This window comes from Neomonachus schauinslandi, chromosome 3 (genome assembly GCF_002201575.2).
Source record: "Neomonachus schauinslandi chromosome 3, ASM220157v2, whole genome shotgun sequence".
NCBI classification, from domain to species: Eukaryota; Metazoa; Chordata; class Mammalia; order Carnivora; family Phocidae; genus Neomonachus; species Neomonachus schauinslandi.
The window spans coordinates 172,134,783-172,156,778 of record NC_058405.1 but is presented as its reverse complement, the minus strand read 5'-3'; the positions used below and the strand labels follow the sequence as shown (position 1 = coordinate 172,156,778).

The 21,996-nt window shown below is 40.3% G+C and overlaps 1 protein-coding gene across 2 annotated transcripts in view; it reads right to left on the bottom strand.

Moving 5' to 3' along the window:
• Positions 1 to 21,122, bottom strand: part of XRCC5 (X-ray repair cross complementing 5) — a 90,371-nt gene extending 69,249 nt beyond the window's left edge. For both annotated transcript variants that reach the window (XM_021702788.1, XM_021702789.1), the window contains exons 1-9: positions 21,045 to 21,122; positions 17,431 to 17,544; positions 14,167 to 14,350; positions 13,253 to 13,301; positions 12,029 to 12,151; positions 8,449 to 8,640; positions 5,189 to 5,303; positions 2,976 to 3,114; positions 632 to 744 (exon numbers count right to left, since the gene is read on the bottom strand). In XM_021702788.1, the coding sequence (XP_021558463.1) occupies positions 632 to 744; positions 2,976 to 3,114; positions 5,189 to 5,303; positions 8,449 to 8,640; positions 12,029 to 12,151; positions 13,253 to 13,301; positions 14,167 to 14,350; positions 17,431 to 17,544; positions 21,045 to 21,065 (1,050 nt within the window). In that variant the 5' untranslated portion in view covers positions 21,066 to 21,122. The remainder of the gene's footprint in view (positions 1 to 631; positions 745 to 2,975; positions 3,115 to 5,188; positions 5,304 to 8,448; positions 8,641 to 12,028; positions 12,152 to 13,252; positions 13,302 to 14,166; positions 14,351 to 17,430; positions 17,545 to 21,044) is intronic.
• Between the last annotated feature and the right edge of the window lie 874 nt (positions 21,123 to 21,996).

Sequence of the window (21,996 nt, the reverse complement as noted above, 5' to 3'; positions counted from 1 at the left end):
TTTCTCTGGTTGCCTACCTTAAGAACATTTAATCTAAGATCTCCAGGAATCTTTAATAACCCTTTCTAGAATAGTATATGCTATCCCATGGCCCTCAGTGAATTACTGCATTTCCCGCTATGTGTTTTATGTATCTCTGCATCGGTGTCTAAAGAATGTATGACTTAAGGAAAGGCTTCAGATCCTAGACCTCTTTGTTGGACGTTAAGAAGGGTGACCAGCATAAACCAATGATATTCTACGAGGCCTGGTGTCATTCAAAACCCAAGTAGACCTTCATTCCTCTAAAACACTCTATTATACATAAGTTTAGAGAAAGCAACACAATAGCAAAGAACCTGAATGATGTTTCTTTAAGTCTGTGTGAGCTATGACCGAGAGCCAAGCTAAGAAGTGACTCTCAATGGAATATATTCTGATTCATGCTAAGACTTCTCAACTTTTCTACATCTTGGTTTCTCTATTCAAAAATTGAAGATAGTTAACACTAATCCCCAGACCACATTCAAAAAAACTGAAAGTCAAATAAATACACATTGTAAATAAAAGGACCAATCGAAAGCATACCCTCTCAAATAATAGTAAGAGAAAAGTTCATTTCTTTTGACAACAAGTAAAGTAAGTGCTATACCTGAGAAGATCTACAAAATCCCAAAATGGAGAAGCACTTCCCCTCCGATTTATATTTCATGTGTTCCTCATCCACTTTAGAGAAAGGAACGATATCACTTCCATAGCGGAACCCTAGAGAACAAGAGAAGAGCATTTGTTAAGCATATGGGGCCTCATTTTCTACAAGCTGAAATTAGCCCTACCCATACATTAACAATACACACGTACTCCAGATCAAGCCTCCATATACTGTTCCCTGGAATCAAATTACTGCCCCTTGTGATCAGTGGGGAAAAAGCAGCAGCAGATACACAAACAACATACACAGTATAGAGGCGATTAAAATCTAATTACATTTTTTAAGTAGCATCTTTTGCAATCTAGTTACCTTAATGATTATCTAGCCTAGAAGAAAGAATGTAGCAAATGTAATGTACCAGTTATCCTCCAAAGATAAACTATAGTTGACTAAAGTACAAGTGTGATTTGTAAACATAATAACAAGAACACATTTATTCAGAAACCTGGAGACCCACAGAGAAAAATGCCCAAAGGAAATTTTCAGAATAAAATGTTCTCCAAAATGCATGCTGGAGACATACAAATGCCTAATGGGAGAAGCCAAAACTCTTATATTTAGGAACATTCAATTGATAAGTTGGCTATTTTTCTGCATTTAAACCTACTTCATTTCTGGGATTATATTATCTGTTTTTTTTCTTCTTAATTACTTTGGTTATTCATACAAATACAGGCTCTCAGTTTCTTAAAAATAACTCCAGTCCTGTTCCAGCGCCTCTGTTCTATGGAAAGTAATGCCCTTTCAATACACAGTCTCCTGTATTTGGTGGGAAGAACGATCATCAAATTCCAAGGATTCTGGCCTTGGGTAAATGGAAAGGAAAAGCACGCGCAACTTTACTCCAAGAAACAAAGAAACTTGTACGTTTGGGGTAGATTCTGTGATCCAGTTTATCTGTTCCTGTCAATCTGTTAATGCCATGCGTTTAATTAAAAAAATATATTTGTATTTTCATATATGTCTTTTAAAAAAGCTGGTGATGAAAACAAAAACTCCAACAAAAAATTATCAGGGAGGGGCGCCTGGCTGGCTTAGTCGGCTAAGACTCTGAAGTAGGGCAGTCCTGGGTTCGAGTTCTGCCAGTTGCTAGCTGCACGACTTTGAATACGTGAATGAGTGTCTTTCAGCCTCAATTCTCTCATCTGTAAAATGGAAACAAGAATGGGATGCCTGTTCCATGAGGCTGTTGTGATGATTAAAAGGGAAAATTCAGGTCATCTATGGGATACTGTTCCCGAGTACTAAACTGTGTATGCCCGACACACCAGCCCAACTACCTGCTGTCACTGAGAAGCTCTCTACTTTCCTGGTCTTATGCGTTTAATCATGCTCTTCTTCCTTCAGACATTATAGGAGGATCATATGATTAGTAACTGATGGAGCTATGATTCTAACCCAGGTCTGACTCCAAAACTCACCTTCTTGACTACACTACAATACAGAATTGAATTAAAGAATTAGTAGGGATTGCAGGATACTGATTACATTTTCTATTCGTAATCGATCAGGAGAAAGGAAGGAATTGCAACCACCAGCGCCTTAACCAGTCTCCCCCACGCCCACATACATATATACACAAACATCGAGATTTAGTGCCACAGACAAAAGGCATTTTTTTTTCAAGGCTTGCAAATTAAAATTATACTGGGAAGCACAAAGCCTGGCAATGAATTTATCTAAAGACTCTAGTTTCTATCTTAACCATCTTGATACCTCGTAATTTTAGCTCTTGAAAATTCAGACACTCTCAGCTAATTTGTAAGCCCTCTGGATAGAATTGCCCTCTAGACACACTACACAGATCAAATGGGTATCACACATGAAGTACAACTGTAAACATCCTAGTGAACATAAAGCCATATAATAGACACAAATGTGTATGATCCCCTAAGTTACCCGAAGGTAGCACAGCTGGCAAGATTCCTAAGACCTGAAATAGGCACTCAGAAGAATAATCACCATGGAAGTAAGACGTGAAACAGAGTAAACAAAGAAACCTGCTTCAGCCACATTAATAGAAGTATTCTCTTAGCTAGTATGTTTCAAACTTTAAAATAAAACCAAGTATTAAGTCCTGTCACTGGAGGACATGTCAAACTCAGATGGAGTACCCAAGCAGATCCTGCCTCAGACGCGACAGATGAGCTCAATTTAGGACCTAGCGCCTCATGGTCCCTCCCATGGTCATGTCTCCAGAACTCAGAAAAACATCTGCCAACACTACCAGTACAAACCCGAGTCTGCCTCCCACCGCCCGGAAGCAGCTGTCTCACGGGCGCACCTTGAATAGTGTCCTCCTTCGGGACCTCGGTTTCATTGTCGTCATTTAAGCAATAAACGGTTTCTTTCTGTAGATCTTCTTTCTTGAGGGTTCTGGCGTCCACAACTGTCCAAGACTTTTTAACTCTCTCCTGTATAATCTTAATTCCAAAAAGAAAGGGAAAACAAGGAAAGCCAGGATTCTAATCAACAAAAAATGAAAACCCCATATATTCTCTGCTTTATAGGAAAAAATCTATAATAATTACTCTAGCTAAACTGTTCTGTTTGCTCTTATCCACTGTGGAAATTTTCACTTATTTCATAACTCCTGCTGCGTTTCACTTTTTCCCTGAAGGTAATCCACAGATAAATATTCATATTTGTATATACACAAGCACCTTCTATACAAAACCTTCAGACTCATAAAATGGGACCACACATTTTTACTACAGTTTTCCAATAGAAAAGAAAGGGAGAGCCATCTATCAGGGGCCAGAGCTCAATAAGGAAATTCAAAAAGAAAACTAGAAAAAAAGAAGAGGAGGGATGCCTGGGTGGTTCAGTCAGTTAAGCGTCTGCCTTCAGCTCAGGTCATGATCCCAGGTTCCTGGGATCAAGTCCCACATCGGGCTCGCTGCCCGGTCGGGAGTCTGTTTCTCCCTCTGCCTGCCGCTCCCCGTGCTTGTGCTCGCTCTCTCTCTGCCAACTAAATAAATAAAATCTTAAAAAAAAATTAAAAATCTCCTTAAAAAAAAAAAAAAAGGAGAAGACTGTATTCTATTCCAGGCTTGATGGTGGCTGAAATAAAGAAGTACCTCCAAGGTTTTCCTGGATGTAGCATGTGTTTTAGAATTAAGTCCCTGAATATATAAATACATGTTTTTGTGTATTTTCTATATTTAAATGTTTGTATATATTTAGTTTATTCATTTTTTTTTAAAGATTTTATTTATTTATTTGAGAGAGAGAGAATGAGAGAGAGAGAGAGCACAAGAGGGGGGAGGGTCAGAGGAAGAAGCAGACTCCCTGCTAAGCAGGGAGCCCGATGTGGGACTCGATCCAGGGACTCCAGGATCGTGACCTGAGCTGAAGGCAGTCGCTTAACCAACTGAGCCACCCAGGCACCCTAGTTTATTCATTTAAAGAAAACAGGCAAGAAGGGTCACATGGAGGCATAGATCACAGACTCCTACTCAAACTGCAATTTCATCAAATAATTACCAAAAGCAACTTATTTTTGAAAGTGTGCTATTATGTACAAATACAGACTACAAAAGGCAATTTCACAGTCACAAGTCAATAGTTTTTGATAGTTCACAGATGCTGTTGCCACCAGATTGTTAACTGAACTGGGTGAGACTGAGTTTTAAAAACTCTGGACTTCTTTAGTATATGTCTATATTTCTGCTATGATACTACAGTGATATGACTTCATGCATTCCATTTTCTCTCTTTCAAAAAAAAAAAAAGGGAGAGGAGGGAATCAACCTGGATTACAGATGATTATTAAAACTTTCTCTCCTAATATGCCTTTTACATAAAAAAGCTAAATAGAGATGAACAGGGAGAGCAGTTAGGCAATAATTGGTACTGAATAACCCACAAATGAATTGTCAGTTCCCTATATAAGCATATTTGCCTGCCTGGTGCATTGCTTTATTTTTTTTTTTTTTAAGATTTTTTTATGGGGCGCCTGGGTGGCTCAGTCGGTTGAGCATCTGCCTTCGGCTCAGGTCATGGTCTCAGGTCCTGGGATTGAGCCCCACATCGGACTCTCTGCTTGGTGGGGGAGTCTGCTTCTCCCTCTCCCTCTGCCTGCCACTCTCCCTGCTTGTGCTCACTCTCTCTGTGTCAAATGAATAAATAAAATCTTTAAAAAAAAAAGAAAGATTTTATTTATTCATTTGACAGAGAGAGAGTGAGCACAAGTAGGGGGAGCAGGAGAGGGAGAAGCAGGCTCCCCGCTAAGCAGGGAGCCTGATGCAGGGCTCGATCCCAGGACCCTGGGATCATGACCTGAGCCGAAGGCAGATGCCCAACCGATTGAGCCACCCAGGCGCCCCTGGTGCACTGCTTTAAAAAATATGTGTGGGGGGCGCCTGGCTGGCTCAACTGGTAGAGCATGCAACTCTTGATCTCTGAGCTATGAGTTTGAGCCCCGTGTCTGGTGTAGAGATTACTTAAAAATAAATTTAAAAAATTTAAAATTGAAAATGTGTATGTACCACTTACCGATTTATAAGCCACGATCTTTATAAACAAACTGGAGCCAATGGTCAGTGTGCAGGACCAAGGGATGGAACGCTTCTCAATTTTCTTAAAGACACACAGTTGTCTCAGACTCTCACTTAATAAAAAAATATATAACTCTCACTTAATAAAATATATATATTTTATACATATAATGGAAAAAACATATATAGGGGAAGCAACAATTTTAAAATATTAACTTTGCTGGGTGATGCAGTTAATTTTCTAGAATGAGAAGTGAGTTGTCGTTGATCATAATGAGAGGAACAGCAAGGGACAGCAGGAAAATGACAACCACAAGTTGGGAGAGAGCCAGAATACAACTGAGTTGGCTTAGGAGAAAGAAGTTGAATTACATTACAGGTGAAAAAGAACATCTCTATCTTCCCCTACTCAATCTTTTCTTTCAACTCAACCCGTGGTTGTTAACATTTTTTTCAAGACCAAGGACATTTTGAAGATATGATAAAAGCACAATCATAAGAGTTTGCCCACAATTTAAAGGGTTCACCAACTCCTGAAAACCATGGACCTGGGGATAAGAACCCCTGGCTCCAGGATATCAAAGGGTAAGTACCATCCCAAAATATCACTGCTCATAACTCTACAATTTATTATTTAATTCCAATCACCTTAAATAAAAAGCACATATATGCACACAATGGAGAGCGTTAAATAAAGACTCTCCAGGGAATAAAGGAATTTAGTCCACACTTAGTCTTAAGGTAAAGCAGATAGCACACAATGGAGAGAGTTAAATAAAGACTCTCCAGGGAATAAAGGAATTTAGTCCATACTTAGTCTTAAGGTAAAGCAGATAACTAGGTTTTTTTTACTGGACGGAGAGGGGAAATCGGGAAGTAACAAACACAATGTAGAGTGCTACTTTATTTGAACATAAATGAAGATCAATTCTATTTTTATCTGGTCCCTAATCAAACACAACAGAGAAGATTATAGGAAACAGTTAGAATTTGTTGTAGTCACTAAGAAAGGAACCAATGACCAAACACATTCAAAGCATATATTCCAGGGACGCCTGGGTGGCTCTGTCGGTTAAACATCTGCTTTTGGCTCAGGTCATGGCCCCAGGGTCCTGGGATCAAGCCCCACATCGGGACTCCTTGCTCAGCGGAGAGCCTGCTTCTCCCTCTGCCTACCGCTCTCCCTGCTTGTGCTCTCTCCCTCTCCCTCTCTCTGGTGAATAAATAAAATCTTAAAAAAAAAAATCCAGACCATGATCAATCCCCTTGGTACAGATGAAAAATAGATCTACAAAGAGGTAAAGAGAATTATCTACATTATCCAAAGTTATGGACAAAAAAGGTTTCAAAAGACTCCAATTTTCAGAAATAATCTATAACAAACAGTAGAAGTCTATGGAAATAAATAAACAAACAAATAAATAAATAAAACAGAGTTTATTCCTTGGCTTTGGACTTGTTGGGGAATGAAGGGGTCTGAACCAGATCTAACCTATCCATAGGACATCACTAGTTTGAGTCCCATCTAAAACCACTGTGAGGTCTGAATTCAGTTCAAGGAGAAGTTCTGAAGATTAGCATCTAATACATAACATCTGAGAGCAAATGGATCATTTCCGCAGTCGACCTGAATCTCCCCAAGCAGAAGTCTAAATCAGGACAAGTATGGCTCAGTGCTGTCCAGTACAACTTTCTGCAATGATAGAAATGTTCTATTTCTAACCGTTCCTGTCCAAAAGGCTGCTGAGCACATGAAATGTGGCTAGTGTCCAAGGGACTAAATTTTTAATTTTATTTAATTTTAATGAATTTAAATTTAAATAGCCATATGTGGATAATGGCTATTGTATAAAATGAAAGTATCTTCAAATTGTGAGGACAATACACAGTAATTTGTCTCCTGGCTGTGACATAGGTAAATAAACTTTTTTAACATTAATTTGTTTGGCCTACAATTTTCATTCATGATATCATGGTGAATTTGTTAGTTTAAGACCTACATTCTCACATTAGAGCAAGCCACGTCCAAATCTGAAAGAAATAAGTTAGAAACGCATATTTGCATATATTACAGTAAGAACACATATTATGACAAGAAACGTCACTTTACAGGATTCCTCACTGATTCCTTTTCCAACCCCTAGGGAAACTACCATTGAATTTGTAAAATTCCCATTACCTACAATTTTTCAAGGGTGTATATATTTAGAAAATCAGGATGTACTATTTGTCAGTATTTCTTGTAATATATTATAAATAAAAATTTTAAAATTGTGGTTGAGAAAAAAATTGGGGCATATGTCACTTAACTACTAAAAAATATCTTAATTGTTGAACTTCTATTTCAATGAAGAACTTTGCTCAAAACGCCTGTATTCTGTGTATTTACTGATGAACAAGAATTAACTCATGAACATTAAGTGGTATTATCCTGCAGAACATGAAATTCCACAAACCACGCTGCACGGTGTTCTCTTGCCACTTCTCCCAAGTCAGGCCCCTCAAACACATACTGTCCTGGATGCTACAGACTCCTCTTGGGTTCTTTGCTCAGAATAAGTGCATGTCCAATTCCAATCAAGAATACTAACCCAGAGAGGAGAGAGTCTCTCCCATAGTCTCTAACTGAATGGTTGCAAAGGCAGTTTGCTTTATTGTTAAACGGTACTTCAGGGATTTCACATTTCTTAAATTGTTTTGCCTTTACAAAACCCACATAAAAGATGTAAATTATAAATTCTTTACATTTTGGATGTTTTGTTCTGTTCTGTCTGAACAAACTATTTTGTGACCAAAAATTTTAAAAAAGTCTTTCTATTACAGTTAAGTATACTGTCTCCTAAAACCTAAATCAGAGGATAAGAGGATACTATGTATTTCAGATCTGACACCACTTTTCATAATTAGGTGGTATTTTGTAGGTGAATGAAAAGAAAGGACCCAGGAAATGTGCCCCAAACTTGGCATAAAGAAGAAATCTACTATCTCATTTTTTACGACTTGTTAAATCTTTTGCGGTATCTATACATTTCTAAACCTCATACACACTGTCCTAGAAATAAACCGGAAGTCTTGTTCCAACCACACAAACTTAAAAAGAGGGATCGGGGGTTGGTACACCATTTCTTCAATAAAAATCAGAACATTCATTGAAGAATGGCAGCTAATTCAAGAGTGGCTAATTAGGGAGCCCCCTGATCAAAAGAGAAATCTACATGGTCACGAGTGAAAGTTGCAATCAATGTTTTCACTTCTTACCTGAAGGAATAAATTTCATCTAGCCCATCTTCACCTTCTAAAGACATCATCACCTTTTTCACCATCCGAATACCTTCTTTTTGCTGCTCAGTAATTCCTTTTAGAGGAAAGGAGGGTCCATGGTGGTCTGAGCGTGAGTTACCATCTCCCCTGTCCCCGGTTCCATCCTCCTTGCCAACGGGGAAAGGCAAACTATCAGGAAAAAAATCAGCAGTATTTAAGAAGACAAACTCTGAAACCAAAAAATAAACTGGGCTCCAATCCTGTGACTGTCGCTCACTGGCTATGAGAAAATGGGCGTGTCGGTCATCAGAGCTTTATATTCCTCATCTGTCAAATGGCGCTTATCGACCTTAGTCAATATTCTATCAGTTTCAAGTGACCAAAGCCTTTTTGGCTTGGTAAAAGGGGGAACTTACTGGTTTATATAACCAAATAATTGAAAGTGCAGGGTTGCACATGGCCTCAGGATCACTGGACCCAGTCTCAAACACCTCAAGGACTACCTGACCCTCTCACTGTCTCGGTGTTGTCTCCATGTGCCTTCGTGCCGGCTTCACTCTCTGACTGGCTTCCTCCACATCGCCTGAGTGCACTCGAGCACACACTGCCCAGCTCTACTACCAAAGAGAATGGACTGAGTATTTAATACTATACTCTAGTCTCAAATTCAAACAAGCCGGGTATCAGTGGTAGCCTGGGGACTAGAAGATGTTGGCCCTCAGTCGAGTCATGAGGTTAAAGTGTAGGAAGGATTTCTTCCTAGAAAAAGGTGGGTGATATTCCAGGCAGCCAAAAAGAATAATAATAAAAAATAAAATACACTTTAATGATCCCTCAATGTTATTATGAAGATTAAATCACAGAATGTGTACAAAATACTTAAAACTCAAACAATGTTACCTTTATTACTGTAGATCTAGAATTCCCATACAGACATCACTTAATTGCTGGAAATAGGGCAAACCAATTTTGTTCTTGTGTTCCACTCCAGTTGTTTGAAATGAGACTAAAACTAGATTGGGATTACCAGTCACGGAGATATTCAATAATCAATATACAAATTGAAAAATCAACCAAACACACTTTATGGTAATATTCTATATGGCTCTTTATAAATGCCTTCATGCAAACAACCTCATTTAATCCCATCTATTAGGTGGATAGAGATTTCTACCTCCATTTCCTAAAAAGCAACTGAAGCTACAGAGATGAACTAATCTGGCCAAGCCACACAGCCAGTGAGTGACACAGCAAAGACTGTCACCTGACTGAAGGACAAAGTCCTTTCCAAGGCAGCGTATCACCTCACTGCCCCTGAAACCCAAACAGTAGACTTTTCAGTTCACTCAACATCACCTATTGGTCATCCCTATGTGGATGGTTATTTTTAAGGTAATTTCTTTACCATTTGATTTGCTATCATTAAATTAGCGCTCCCTGGGGCGCCTGGGTGGCTCAGTCAGTTAAGCATCTGCCTTCAGTTCAGGTCATGATCCCAGGGTCCTGGGATTGAGCCCCACATCGGTCTCCCCACATCGGTCTCCCTGATCAGCTGAGAGCCTGCTTCTCCCTCTCTCTCTGCCTACTTGTGCTCTCTATCTCTCTGTCAAATAAATAAATAAAATCTTAAATAAATGAATGAATGAATGAATAAATAAATAAAATAGCGTTCCCTATTTAAATGTTTTCTACGTGTACTCCACATGACAGATATGCATGTCCTGTGTGACCTATCAGATAAAGAGCTTCCAGGGATCGGGGTATGGCACACAGGGTCTGCACCAGGCCATTGCTGTTTCCACTATAGCAACCTGGAAAAAGGGGAGAGTGACATGAAAATCAAGAGTCTGGAAGCTATCCTGGAAAAAGAAGTTACAATTAACAGTTCTTTCTACCCTGCTTTTGACCACAAAGAAGTGTATACACTTTCTCAACAGCCAAAAGAAGAAACTAAAAACAAGGTCCATGGAATGAGCCTGCTCAGAACACAGTGCTTCTTGGGCCTGTTCCAGCTGGAATGATCAATCATACCTGGGTACATCAAACAATTAAACCAGAAACTCCACTTTGTATGCTGGAGATTTTTGCACAGGAATAGAGCATATTGCCCAAGAAAAAATACAACCAGAACTAAGCAGGGACATACAATAATGCTATGTTCCTTCTTCAACACACTTTACAGTATCACTCAGACAAAAAAGCCCTTTCCAATGACATTGACAGAAGTGCAGTATGCTTCAACCATGTAAAGGCATCCTGAAATTATGAACAGGGAAGAGGAGCCAGGCAGGGCTTTTGAAGTACTGAGAAAACCCCAACTCAATAAGAAGAGAAGTGTCACTTAAAAAGCACTTAATTTCTCTGAAGTACTATCTTAACAAGTATCAGTTTGATGGGTTATTCTGAACTACTTTTCTATAGTTCTACAGAAAGCAGATGCCCCTCAGCAGTCTTAAGAGGTACATACATGCAAGAGAGGTTCTTAATTCCCCATAGCAGCATTTCAAAGAAGCCAAAGGCTTACCACTCTGAGCTGGAGGCTTCCTGGTATAGCTCTCAGTCTGAAAAATGAGTGTCCCCAGAAGACTAATAAGTCAACATCCTATACCATCACTCTGCTTTCACCAAAAATAGGACAAGCTAAAACGGGTTTCGAATGCAGCAGGATTAGTGTGGTGAAAAAACTTTCTTGTTAGGGATAGAAGATAAAGAAAGTAAATGCCTGGGGTAGGAAGCGGGGCATTCGAGTTATTGGGGAAGGAGAGATTCTGTCTTGCAACAAATTGTGAAATATTTCGTGAACATTTTTTTTAAGAGAGAGAGAGTGTGTGCGTGAGCGGGGGGTGGGGGATGGGGGGTGGGAGGAGGGGAAGAGCAGAGAGGGATCTTAAGCAGGCTCCAGGCTCAGCACAGAGTGCAGTGCAGGGCTAGATCTCATGACCCTGAGATCATGATCAGAGCCGAAATCAAGAGTCGGACGCTTAACCCACTGAGCCACCCAGGCACCCCTTCTGCCAACATTTTTGCCTGGATTCTACACACTCCATTTCTAAATACACACAAGCAAATTACATTTTACATAAATGTGCATATCCTTTAGATTTGAAAAAGACTTAAAAATAAGCATTCTATGTGTTTAAAATGATTCTCACATTGACATTTCTCTCTACCCTAAAAACATCTACTGCCTGCAAAACACAGTACTCTAGAGCTGTTTAACAAAGGAAACCATCAATCTGGTAATTGTTTGGATAATGTCCTCTATGTAGGCAGGAGATAAACTGAATATCCTCAAAAGATTCCTCAATTCTTTGAGTCCAAGAAGAGCCAACAAATGATCTGCTATTGAGCTAAACTCCTGTTTCAATGTGACTTTCGTCCCTTTATCACCAAAACTGAAGAGTTCCTGGAACAGCGGGTACTCCAGCGAACGTCTGCTGAAGTCAGTCATCTGACATATTTCGACTCGAAGCACAAAGAGAAGACTCGTGGGAACCAAGCACTCTAGAAAGGGGCCCCACTCCCTGTGTTATGAGAGTATAGGACTGGTCTTCAGACATTATTCTCATGGTCTTACAAGAACTGCAGGGAGATGCCAAATTTCTTCAAGTTATGGATTATAACATCCAGCTGATCTTTGCTGAATGGGCTGCTGAGGTCAGTGAACACTTCAATATGCCTCTTCTCAAACTTCTTTCCTCTAAAAGAGAGTTATCACAGTTAGAAATCATTCTCTGAATTATTGCCCAGAAACTCAAAAATACTTGGTCACTGAGCAGAAAGAGGCTAAGAAATGAATCTAGTTAACAAATCTAGATAGTTAACAAAACAGATAGTTAACAAATATGATTACATTCTAGAATCCCATGTATCATTGATGCTCAGTTAAGTTCCTACTAACATATAATCAAATATCTACAATCTGTAAAACATATAATCAAAATTTTTGAGCATTATGGAAATATTAAATCCCTGATCTTCCAACTCTAACTTCAGTTAATGATGTGGTCACTGTGATTAGAAAGGATCCCTTTTCAACCTCCACTTAGGCAGAATGTAAACAAGGAACTCTCCCAGTGACTACAACATCAGCCTTGCAAGGGTTCACTTTCCACATACCCTGGTCTGATTCCACTCACAGGGCTATAGTGGCAGGATTTTACACAAATATACAGAGAAATGATAATACAAATTTAGGCAAATTTTGTGCAAATGTTCTCCCTAACAGTCAAGGGGTGGGTGGGTGTGTATATATTCAAAGACCCACATTTGAAAGGTACAGCAATTAAATAAGTAATGAATTAGGACGCTGTGGCCAGAGCTATGCATTTAATTTTTTAATTTTTAAAAAAATTTTTAAGTTTTTATTTTAATTCCAGTTAGTTAACATATGGTGTTATATTAGTTTCATGTATTTAATTTCAGTAAGATTAGGAACAATACAACTTAACATTTTTTCAAGTTCCTGGTAATTAACTTAAGTCAAATAGGAAGGAACTTGAAATAAACCAAACATTTATTTCTCCCAGCGAAATTCCCATCAACTATAGCCCTTTCTCTTTTTTTTTTTTTTAAAAAAACAAAAATGTATTGTCTCATGGTTTAGCCCTTTCTCTTTTTAAACTCAAAAAAAGAAAGGGCAAACTGGACCACTGAATTCTATCAAATGTTTCCTTAGCCACACAAACATGCGGCTCGATTACAATGAATCACACTATGCACAGAATACTACGCACAGAATACATCAACATGCAATTTTTGCTGAGAGGCTCATTTCCATCTCTCCTCAGGTGAGACTTACACAGTTTCTTGTTGAATCACATCCATGCATACAATGAGTGCATCCAGGACTCGGCTAGTTAAGGGCAGAAGATACTACTAAATAGTCCCTTTATCCCAAGAACATGCAACTTTTTTCCAGTGAGGTCCACAGGGCTTGCAACTGTGGACTCTGGGCTGACTCTGTGATGATTTAAAAGTACTTGCCAAATTACCTTCTTCCAAAGTTTATTTCACTAACATATACTCACATATGCTATATATCAAAGGATAAATAAAATAAACTCAAAGACAATCTAACATATTCCCATTCATTGAGACAAAAATTATGATGCCATTTTACAATATCTGGAATCCATTTTTGGTGATTATAGTCTATTCTTAAAGATGAAGTGGGTTAAAATTTAGCATTTGCAACTCAGCACAGCAGCACCTCCCAGTGATCAGGGATACCATTACTGCTTAGAAAAGTAAGAGTAACCCCTTAAAATCATAGCATCTGTGGAAGAAATGAGAAATCTCAGTTTAGATGTCAGTCTGATTTTTGGCACAAAAATACCCTCCGTCCAGGAAAGCATTGAGAATACTAGTGCTATATTCTACTAATATCTTCTCTATCCAAACATTTCTAACCATCACGACCACCAATCCCTCTGCACATATCAATACACAAATATACTCACTAGTATCTTCCCCTTATGGTGCCTCCCAACCCCTCAGTATCACTAGTACAGAAAAAAGGCTAGTGACTGGAGGGCCCAATCCAAACTAATTAATTTCACATTAAATCCTAACATATACCACCTCAATGTCCCCAGAGCCAAAAACATCCATATACTCAGAGCTGGGACTCTAGGGAGCCTCACCAAACTAGATTATGATTCCCCAGATTAAAGGAAATTTCTTAAAGAGTCTTCTCTGGCTGAAAAAGGATACAGTCAGCTTGTTGAGAACCTGGTTGGATTTTTCTTTCAATGTCCTCCAGCAAGTCAAAATCTGGTAGCATCAGGTGTCTGTGCACTGTGATGTTCTGATACTGATCCTTACCAGCAAGGGCATTCTCAGTGCCATCTGTACCAAAAAGGACTAATGCAATTTCATCCCTGCTCTCAGCAAACACCTAGAGAAGAACGTTAAAAGGTTAAGAATCACTGAGTACCACCCGGAAGCCATTAGATACCTAACCTTCAGGGAGTAAGACAACCATACCTCCCTATGGCATGTCCCTGGGGCCACCGTCAACAACAGAACACTGGGCTGGATGGCCCACGGGACAATGACAGACAATTCCTAGCCTCTAAGACTTTCACTGAGTATAGGTCCTATCATTCATTTCAACAGAATTTAGGGGTAGGGGAGTGGAGAGTGGTAACTGCTCTTGATGACTTCCAGACAAATCAGACTAATTCTCAATGAAAACTAATTATGGATAATTTGAAATCATTTTAGTCTCTCTTTCTGGAATGACTATTCAAGGTTTCAATTTTCCAGAGGATTAGAAAAATAATTGCTGGTTCATGTCCTGTATCCCAGCAATTTCACTTACATGTACATATACCATAGAGAAATTCTTGCACATGTACTCAAAAAGACAAGGACAAGGACATTCACTTCAAGAGAGTTCACTTGGACACTGTTCGTAACAGGAGAGAAGTGGAAACTAACTACCCATCCACAAAATGCAAAAACACACTACAGAACAAAATACTACACCTCAATAAAAAATGAATAAATCTGTGCATGCTTATCAGTATGAATAAATCTTAAAAACATAAGGTTGAGAAAAAATAAGTTGCAGAATTATATGTACCATATAAAAACATTACATACATTTTTGAAAGCTTCATACGATACTAAATTATTTACGAATACACTTACGTCCAGAAGTATAAAATATGCATGGTAATGACTGAAAATTCTGAGGAAAAGAGGAAAGGAGAGAATTGGGAAGACATACATGGGGGGCTTCAAGTTTATCTGTAATTATGTGTGTGTGTGTGTGTGTGTGTGTTTTAGATTTTATATATTTGAGAGAAAGTGAATGAGAGAGAGAGTGTGTGGACGCACGAGCAGAGGGAAGGGCAGAGGGAGAAGTAGACTCCCCGCTGAGCAGGGAGCCCAACATGGGGCTTGATCCCAGAACCCCAGGATCATGACCTAAGCCGAAGGCAGATGCTTAACCGACTGAGCCACCCAGGTGCCCTGAAACATTTCATAAGAAATATAAAAACAAGAAACGGTATCTGACACAAAAGGCGGTCCTTTTCCCACCGACTTAACCTAAGCCTTTTCCATCAGTGGGAAGAATGCTGCAAGGGGAAAGGATGGAATTCTGTCATTCTTTATTGTTGTTTGGTCTGTTAAATTCCCAGTGTGCTAATAATTCCAGATACAATTCCCAGCTGCACATGGGGAGAAAAAATTCTAGCTGTTGAGGTTCAAACATGTCCAGCACACTATGGGGCAGCCCAGCTAGAATTCTATCTGTGTCCTGGATAAGACTTCATCTTAAGGCAAGGTAATCTTGCTCAATAATAAAACCTCAGCCAGGAGAGGGAAGGAAATTTTGAATGCAGCATGAGACTGACACCAGGTGCTGTCTCCTAGCCTTCCAGATTCAGACTCCCAAGGAAGAGGCAAAGCCAAAAAGAAAACTGGAAGCACAGCTTCTCTTAAAAAAAAAACAAAAAACCTAGGGGCGTCTGGTTGGCTCAGTCAGTAGAACACGCAACTCTCCATCCCGAGGTCATGAGTTCAAACCCCACATTGAGCAAGGAGCCTACTTAAAAAAAATAAATAAATAATAAAATAAAAAACAAAAAATCTATACATTTAGGCATAGCAGCATTACTTAAATACAAATAACACAAATTACTATAACTGGGAATGGGGTTAGAGGCATTCTCTTGACACATCAAGGACTCCAGGTCATTAGAATTTGTTAACATCTAGGATGATGGGGGGATGTCACAGTGCCTAGTGAAGAGGGCAGCACCCAGAAGAAACAATGGAGGTGTCCAGGAGGGGCAGCAGCTGCCAATGAATGAGGCAGAAGTTCATGGGCTTAGGAAAAGCAGCAGTCATACCAAGTAGAAGGGACAGAAATCAACAGGGGAGTCTTATTCATCCCCACCTCCCATTCCTGCCCCATGAATGTGAGCTGGTCTTAGTGACCTGCTTGGCTCCTAAGAGCAGAAATGACTTTCTGGGATTTCTAAAGCTAGGTCATAAAAAGCCACATGCAGGTCTCTTAGAATACCCACTCTTAGAACCTTCCTTCTTAGAACTAGCTGCCCTCCTGTAAGAATCCCAAGCTACATAGAAAGACCACATGTAAGGGTTCTGATGGACAGCCCCAACTGAGCTCACAGCCACCAGAAGACTTAACTTCTAGCCATGGGGGTGAGCCATCTTAGACATCCGACTCAGTTTAGCCTTCAAGTGATTCAGCCCAGCCAACATCTGTGTGCCCCTGCACAAGCGACCACAAGAAGCCCAACTGAGCTACCCAGTCATCCCCTAAGACCAGGAGAGATGATTTAAAAAAAAAAAAAAAAAGTGTACTTTAAGACATTAAGTTTTAGGATAATATGTTATCAGCAAAAGGTAACTGGAATAGGCACAAAGTAGTTGAAGGACTTGTTTAAGATTATAAGGTTAGTAAAAGTCATGACAGAGCAAAGATTCAAACCCAGGGCACCTGGCTCTAGAGACTGTATTTGTAAACATTTTTACATTGCCTTGTTTCTGATAAAAACTATAATTTCTACTGGAGGGGCCAAAACAAAGGAAGAAAAAAACGTCAGACTCTAGTGGTAGTTGGACTTGCACGTAAGTATATGTTAAAAAACTCCTCAGATTCCCAAAAATACCGAGGCTGGAGGCGCCTGGGTGGCTCAGTTCATTAAGCATCTGACTCTTGATTTTGATTCAGGTCATGATCTCAGGGTCCTGGGATCGAGCCCCCATGTTGGGCTCCATGCTCAGCATGGAGTTGGCTTGGGATTCTCTCTTTCCCTTTCCCACTGCCCCTGCCCCCGCTCATGTACTCTATCTCTCTCTAACAAAAATTTAAAAAAAATAAAGTACCAAAAATACTGAGGCTGGACATCATAAGCAGGCTGGTATCTTGCATTACTAAGTGGAGACAACAAGCAGTTAAAACAAGAGTTATAAGCTCAAGACCAGTCTGAAACTTACCTGTCGCTGCACAAACATGGTCATCACCTTCTTTGCTAGCTCAAATGGGGATTCTTCACCAGGAAGGGAGTTACTCATGGCAGAGCCCACATCCATACACAGTACAACAGCTGCCTAGAAATAATGTCCCAAAGAGTGAGAAAATGTTAATAATGGTCATAAAAAAAGAAAACAGGTATGGCCTATGTTTATTTCACCCACAGAACCCATACTGTAGAGGACTTAGGGAATGCAGGACATTCCCTAAGAGGGAGGGGGAGTGTTCTACTTAGAGAATGTATATAAGACATATAAATGTTTACTACAGAGAAACTTTAAATAGTCCTAATATTTTCTGAAAGATAGAAACCCAGGATAGGAGCATGCTCTAGGAAGCTGCTGTTCTTCGGCCTGAGCCCAAGAATAAACCCATGGGGAGCAAACCTGAAAACAATCTATAGGCCAGAGCTAAGTCCAGCGCAGCTGAGCCCAAAATACATCAAACAAACTGCAGTTGATTTGCAGAACCACAAGCATGAGAATAGATGCTTTTTTTGTAAGGCTCTGATTTGGGGATAGCTTGTTATGAAGCGTTTTTGTGGCAACAGGTGACTGCTACAATCTATACATACTAAAGCGATATACCCCAACAATTTGAATCAGTTCGTGAACTGGGGATCTAAAATGAAGACTAGGACACCAAATCTATCCTAGTAGGGGACAAAGACACATAAACAAATAATAATGGCACAATATTCCATGACAGACATGTGCCGGGGGCACTGAGAGGGTACATGGGAGGGGCATCTACCCAAGACTGGTGGAGGGGATAAATGAGGGGTAAGGAGGCAGAAAAGGCTTCTGGATGTGATCTTTGAGTGAGTCTTAAAGAACAGGAGTCAAACATGTGAATAAGGGGAGTTACAGGTAGAGGAAACCACACAGACCCCTAGTCATTAGGTAGCAATCACATACATAGGGACTAAGGAAATAGGGGAAACAAACTAAAATAAAACAGTTACATGCAAAGTTCTACGTTTGGCATCCAGAACTCAAAAGAATATGAGTTGGAGACCTGAACAAATAGCAACTCACGATTTCAGTGTGGATTATAATGTGTCACCAGTATGACATGGCTACAGCACTACCTTCCCCACACCTATCTCATGTTTTTAGGTTGTATCAACAATGTATTGAATTCAAGGACGGAAAACAAAGATCTAATGGTGAAAAAAGACTAGGTTAGCGATCTGGAGATCGAGATCTAGTCCCACCTTTATTACCAATTAGCTCTGAGTCCTTGGGAATGTCACTTAACCTCGCTGTTAATTCCAGGCAGGAAGCAGTTGTTGGACTAGATGAGATCCAAGGTCTTTTCCAGGTCAATGTTCTTTGGCAGTGAGTCTCACCTGTGCTTTGTACTAATCAGACCACATGTGCACATCTTATGAGAAAAACTAATTACAAGAGAACATGAAATATGCAGGTTAGAGAAAGATCTACAGAACATGGGATGTGAGGAACAGCTGGAAAAAAAAACAGATATTTGAGGCAGATGAGAAGATTTAGGGGAACATGATAGTTCCTCCCAACTATTTGGCAGCTGTGTTATAAAAGGACTGGTCAGAGAGAGAGATGGAATGGATCAACAGATGGAAGTTACAGGAAGATTGGTCTGACTCCATACAAAGAAGAAAAATAACATTAAGAAAGGATCAATAAAAGAACTACTGTTCTTTTTTCTGAAGCAGTGATCTCCTGACCCTAGAAGTGTCTGAAAAATCTGGGGCACCTGGGTGGCTCAGTCAGTTAAGCATTCAACTCTTGGTCTTAGCTCAGGTCTTGATCTCAGCCTCATGAGTTCAAGCCCTACATTGGGCTCCACGCTGGGCATGGAGCCTACTTTAAAAAAAAAAAAAAAAAGTGTGTGAAAAATCTGGATGCATTCCTATGAGAGAAGTTACAGATGATTTCTAAATTTGGTTATATCTCAGGCAACACATGGAAAAGAAAGACTTTAAGTTTTTCCCTAGTTTACAAAGCATAGAACATAATGCACCAGTATTAAGAGATTTCTGGAGTAAAGATAGCACGTTTGAAAAAAGGGTGATAATAAACTACAAAATTCCTTTGAAAACAATAAAATTTACACCCCATAGTTTCAATGCCCTGAGCATAAGAATCTTAAAAAAATTAAGAGTCCCAAAATATGTCACTCCATTTATCTAATATACCAGAAAACAGTTTTAAAACTCCGTTAAACCAGAAAACTCTAAGTTAGAAATAAAGTCTTTTTGGTCCAGAAAACTTTTTTTTTTTCAGTCCAGAAAACTCTAAGTTAGAGGAATAAAAGTCCTTTACTAGGAATCAAGTATCCAAAAAATGGCATCAAAGGGTTTTACAATATAGGACTTCTTTCTGGAAGCAGAAGAATGGTCTGTGTGATACTTCAAGTTCCTATCCGGCAATAGTAAGAAAACCAGGAAAGGGAAACTGAGCAGCGTAGCAACTCTTCATTTACACAAGGAAACAATACAGGTTGTTAGAATTTTGCTGCAAGTCCACCTGCCATAAACAGCTGCTCCATTAGAGCTGCAACGTTTTCAGCAGCTGACAGAGGAGGAACAAAAAACGTAAGTGGCATCAAATGTTCATAATCGCTTTAATCAACATTCCCCAATGGGGAGTTGTGGGGACGAGGGATCAGTTGCTCAAACTCCTATCTTGCTTATCTGTATACCAGATGCCTACTAAAGGGCCTAGCCTTTGGATGTCTGGATGAACAAATAATTCTCTGGAACACACCTCTCTCTAGTGATCATTCAGAGACAACCACCACTCTCTGTCTGTATTGAAAAAAACATTTTAAAAATTCAACATATTGTCTATTATTAATCTGGGACACTGAGGTTCCTAGCAACACAGATGACTCTGAAACCAGGCAGCCTGGGTTCAAATCTGAATTCCACCTCTTAGGGACTGGGTAACCTTGGGATAATCATTTCACTTTCTTTATGCCTCAGTTTTCTCAACTGTAAACTGAGGATAATAATTCTCACCTCATGAGCTTGTTGTGAAGATTATTATCTTCATTCCACCATGAGATAGGAATGAAGCGTTTAGATCAGCGCCTCACAGAGTAAGATTTCGATAAATGTGAAATGTTAGATTATGATGGGGTTAATATGACGCTTTACATTTTAAGATACATATTTTACTGACGGTCCCTCTCTGAAGTTTTACAAATCTGTGGGTAGGTGTTTATCAAGGCGAAATTTCATTCTCCTATAGACTGTAAAAAACCAGGCTCAAAAGCAATGGAGGAGGTGAAGGAAGTAAGGGAAGAGAAGAGTGGACTAGGGTAATAAGAGGCAGGCGTAGTGGGGAGAGTGGTGGGGTGAGGAGATGAAGAGGAAGTGAGACGATGCGAGTGCTGAGGAGGCGGAGTGAAATGGGGAGTGGGCGAGGCTCAAATTCAGGTATTCGGACTCCAGATCCCCAGCGGGTCTCTGCGCATCCCTCGGGCCGGCCCTCGGGAACCAGCCCTGGCCCGCCGTGATCCCATGATTCCTGATCCAGAACCACACTCTCCGGATTCCCTGCACCCGCAAGGCCCAAACCCACGCTCCCTCTACCTTATTCCCGGACCGCGCCATGTTGCCGGTGCGCGGGTGCCACGGCAGCCTCTTCCGGGCGGGAACCCCGAGCGCCGCTAGGAAGGTCCGGGGGAGTCGGAGCCAGAGCGTCGTAAAAAGAGCCGCTTCCCACGGAACCTGGAAGAGGCGGGGAGACTGTGCGCTGACGCTCTGAGCATGCGCAGCACCTGCGTCCCGCCCTGGGAAGGGGTTTGTGGACGCTGAATTGCTCGGGTCTCTAGAACTGGATTGGGGGAATGACTTCACGGAAAGCTTCATTTCCGTTTCCTGGTGTTGAGAGTCACTCTTGCAGCGTTTTGTGTCAGAGTTGTGGACTTCGATTTCCTTGAGTATGAGTATGAATCTAGAAAGTCACTTAACTTCTCTAAAATCCTGTTTCTTTCAAAAGGGGGAGATCATGAAAGGCTTCACAGATGCGATGGCATTGGAACCAACTGCTGAAAGAACAGTTTTCCAGGCAGTGGATAGTGAGATTGATTCCTCCCTTTGCAGAGGAATGAGACATGCACAGGCCAGGAGGCATAAAACAACACCTGCTAAGGATCTCCCGATAGTTTGAAGTGTCGCTAGTTGGGAAGGAAGGAGGTGAGATTTAATTTGGAAGGCCAATCTAGGGAGATGTTCTAGAGGTGGGGGCTATCAATCAAAATGCCTGACATGCTCACCGTTGTAGAAAGTGGTTGGGGTTTTTGAACGTAGGTAGGTGAGATCCAGAGCCCACGTCCAAGAAAGAATTCTTGAGAGGTCTTTGGTGCAAAAACGTGGATTTATTAAAGCATAGGGACAGGACCTGTGGGCAGAAAGCTGCACTGGGATTGTGACAGGTGACTGATTATATATACTTTCAAGTTGGGAGGGGATTAGGGGTAGCATAAGTCTCTAAGGAATTTTGGAAGCAAGGTTTCCAGGACCTTGAGAGGGCTAGCTATTG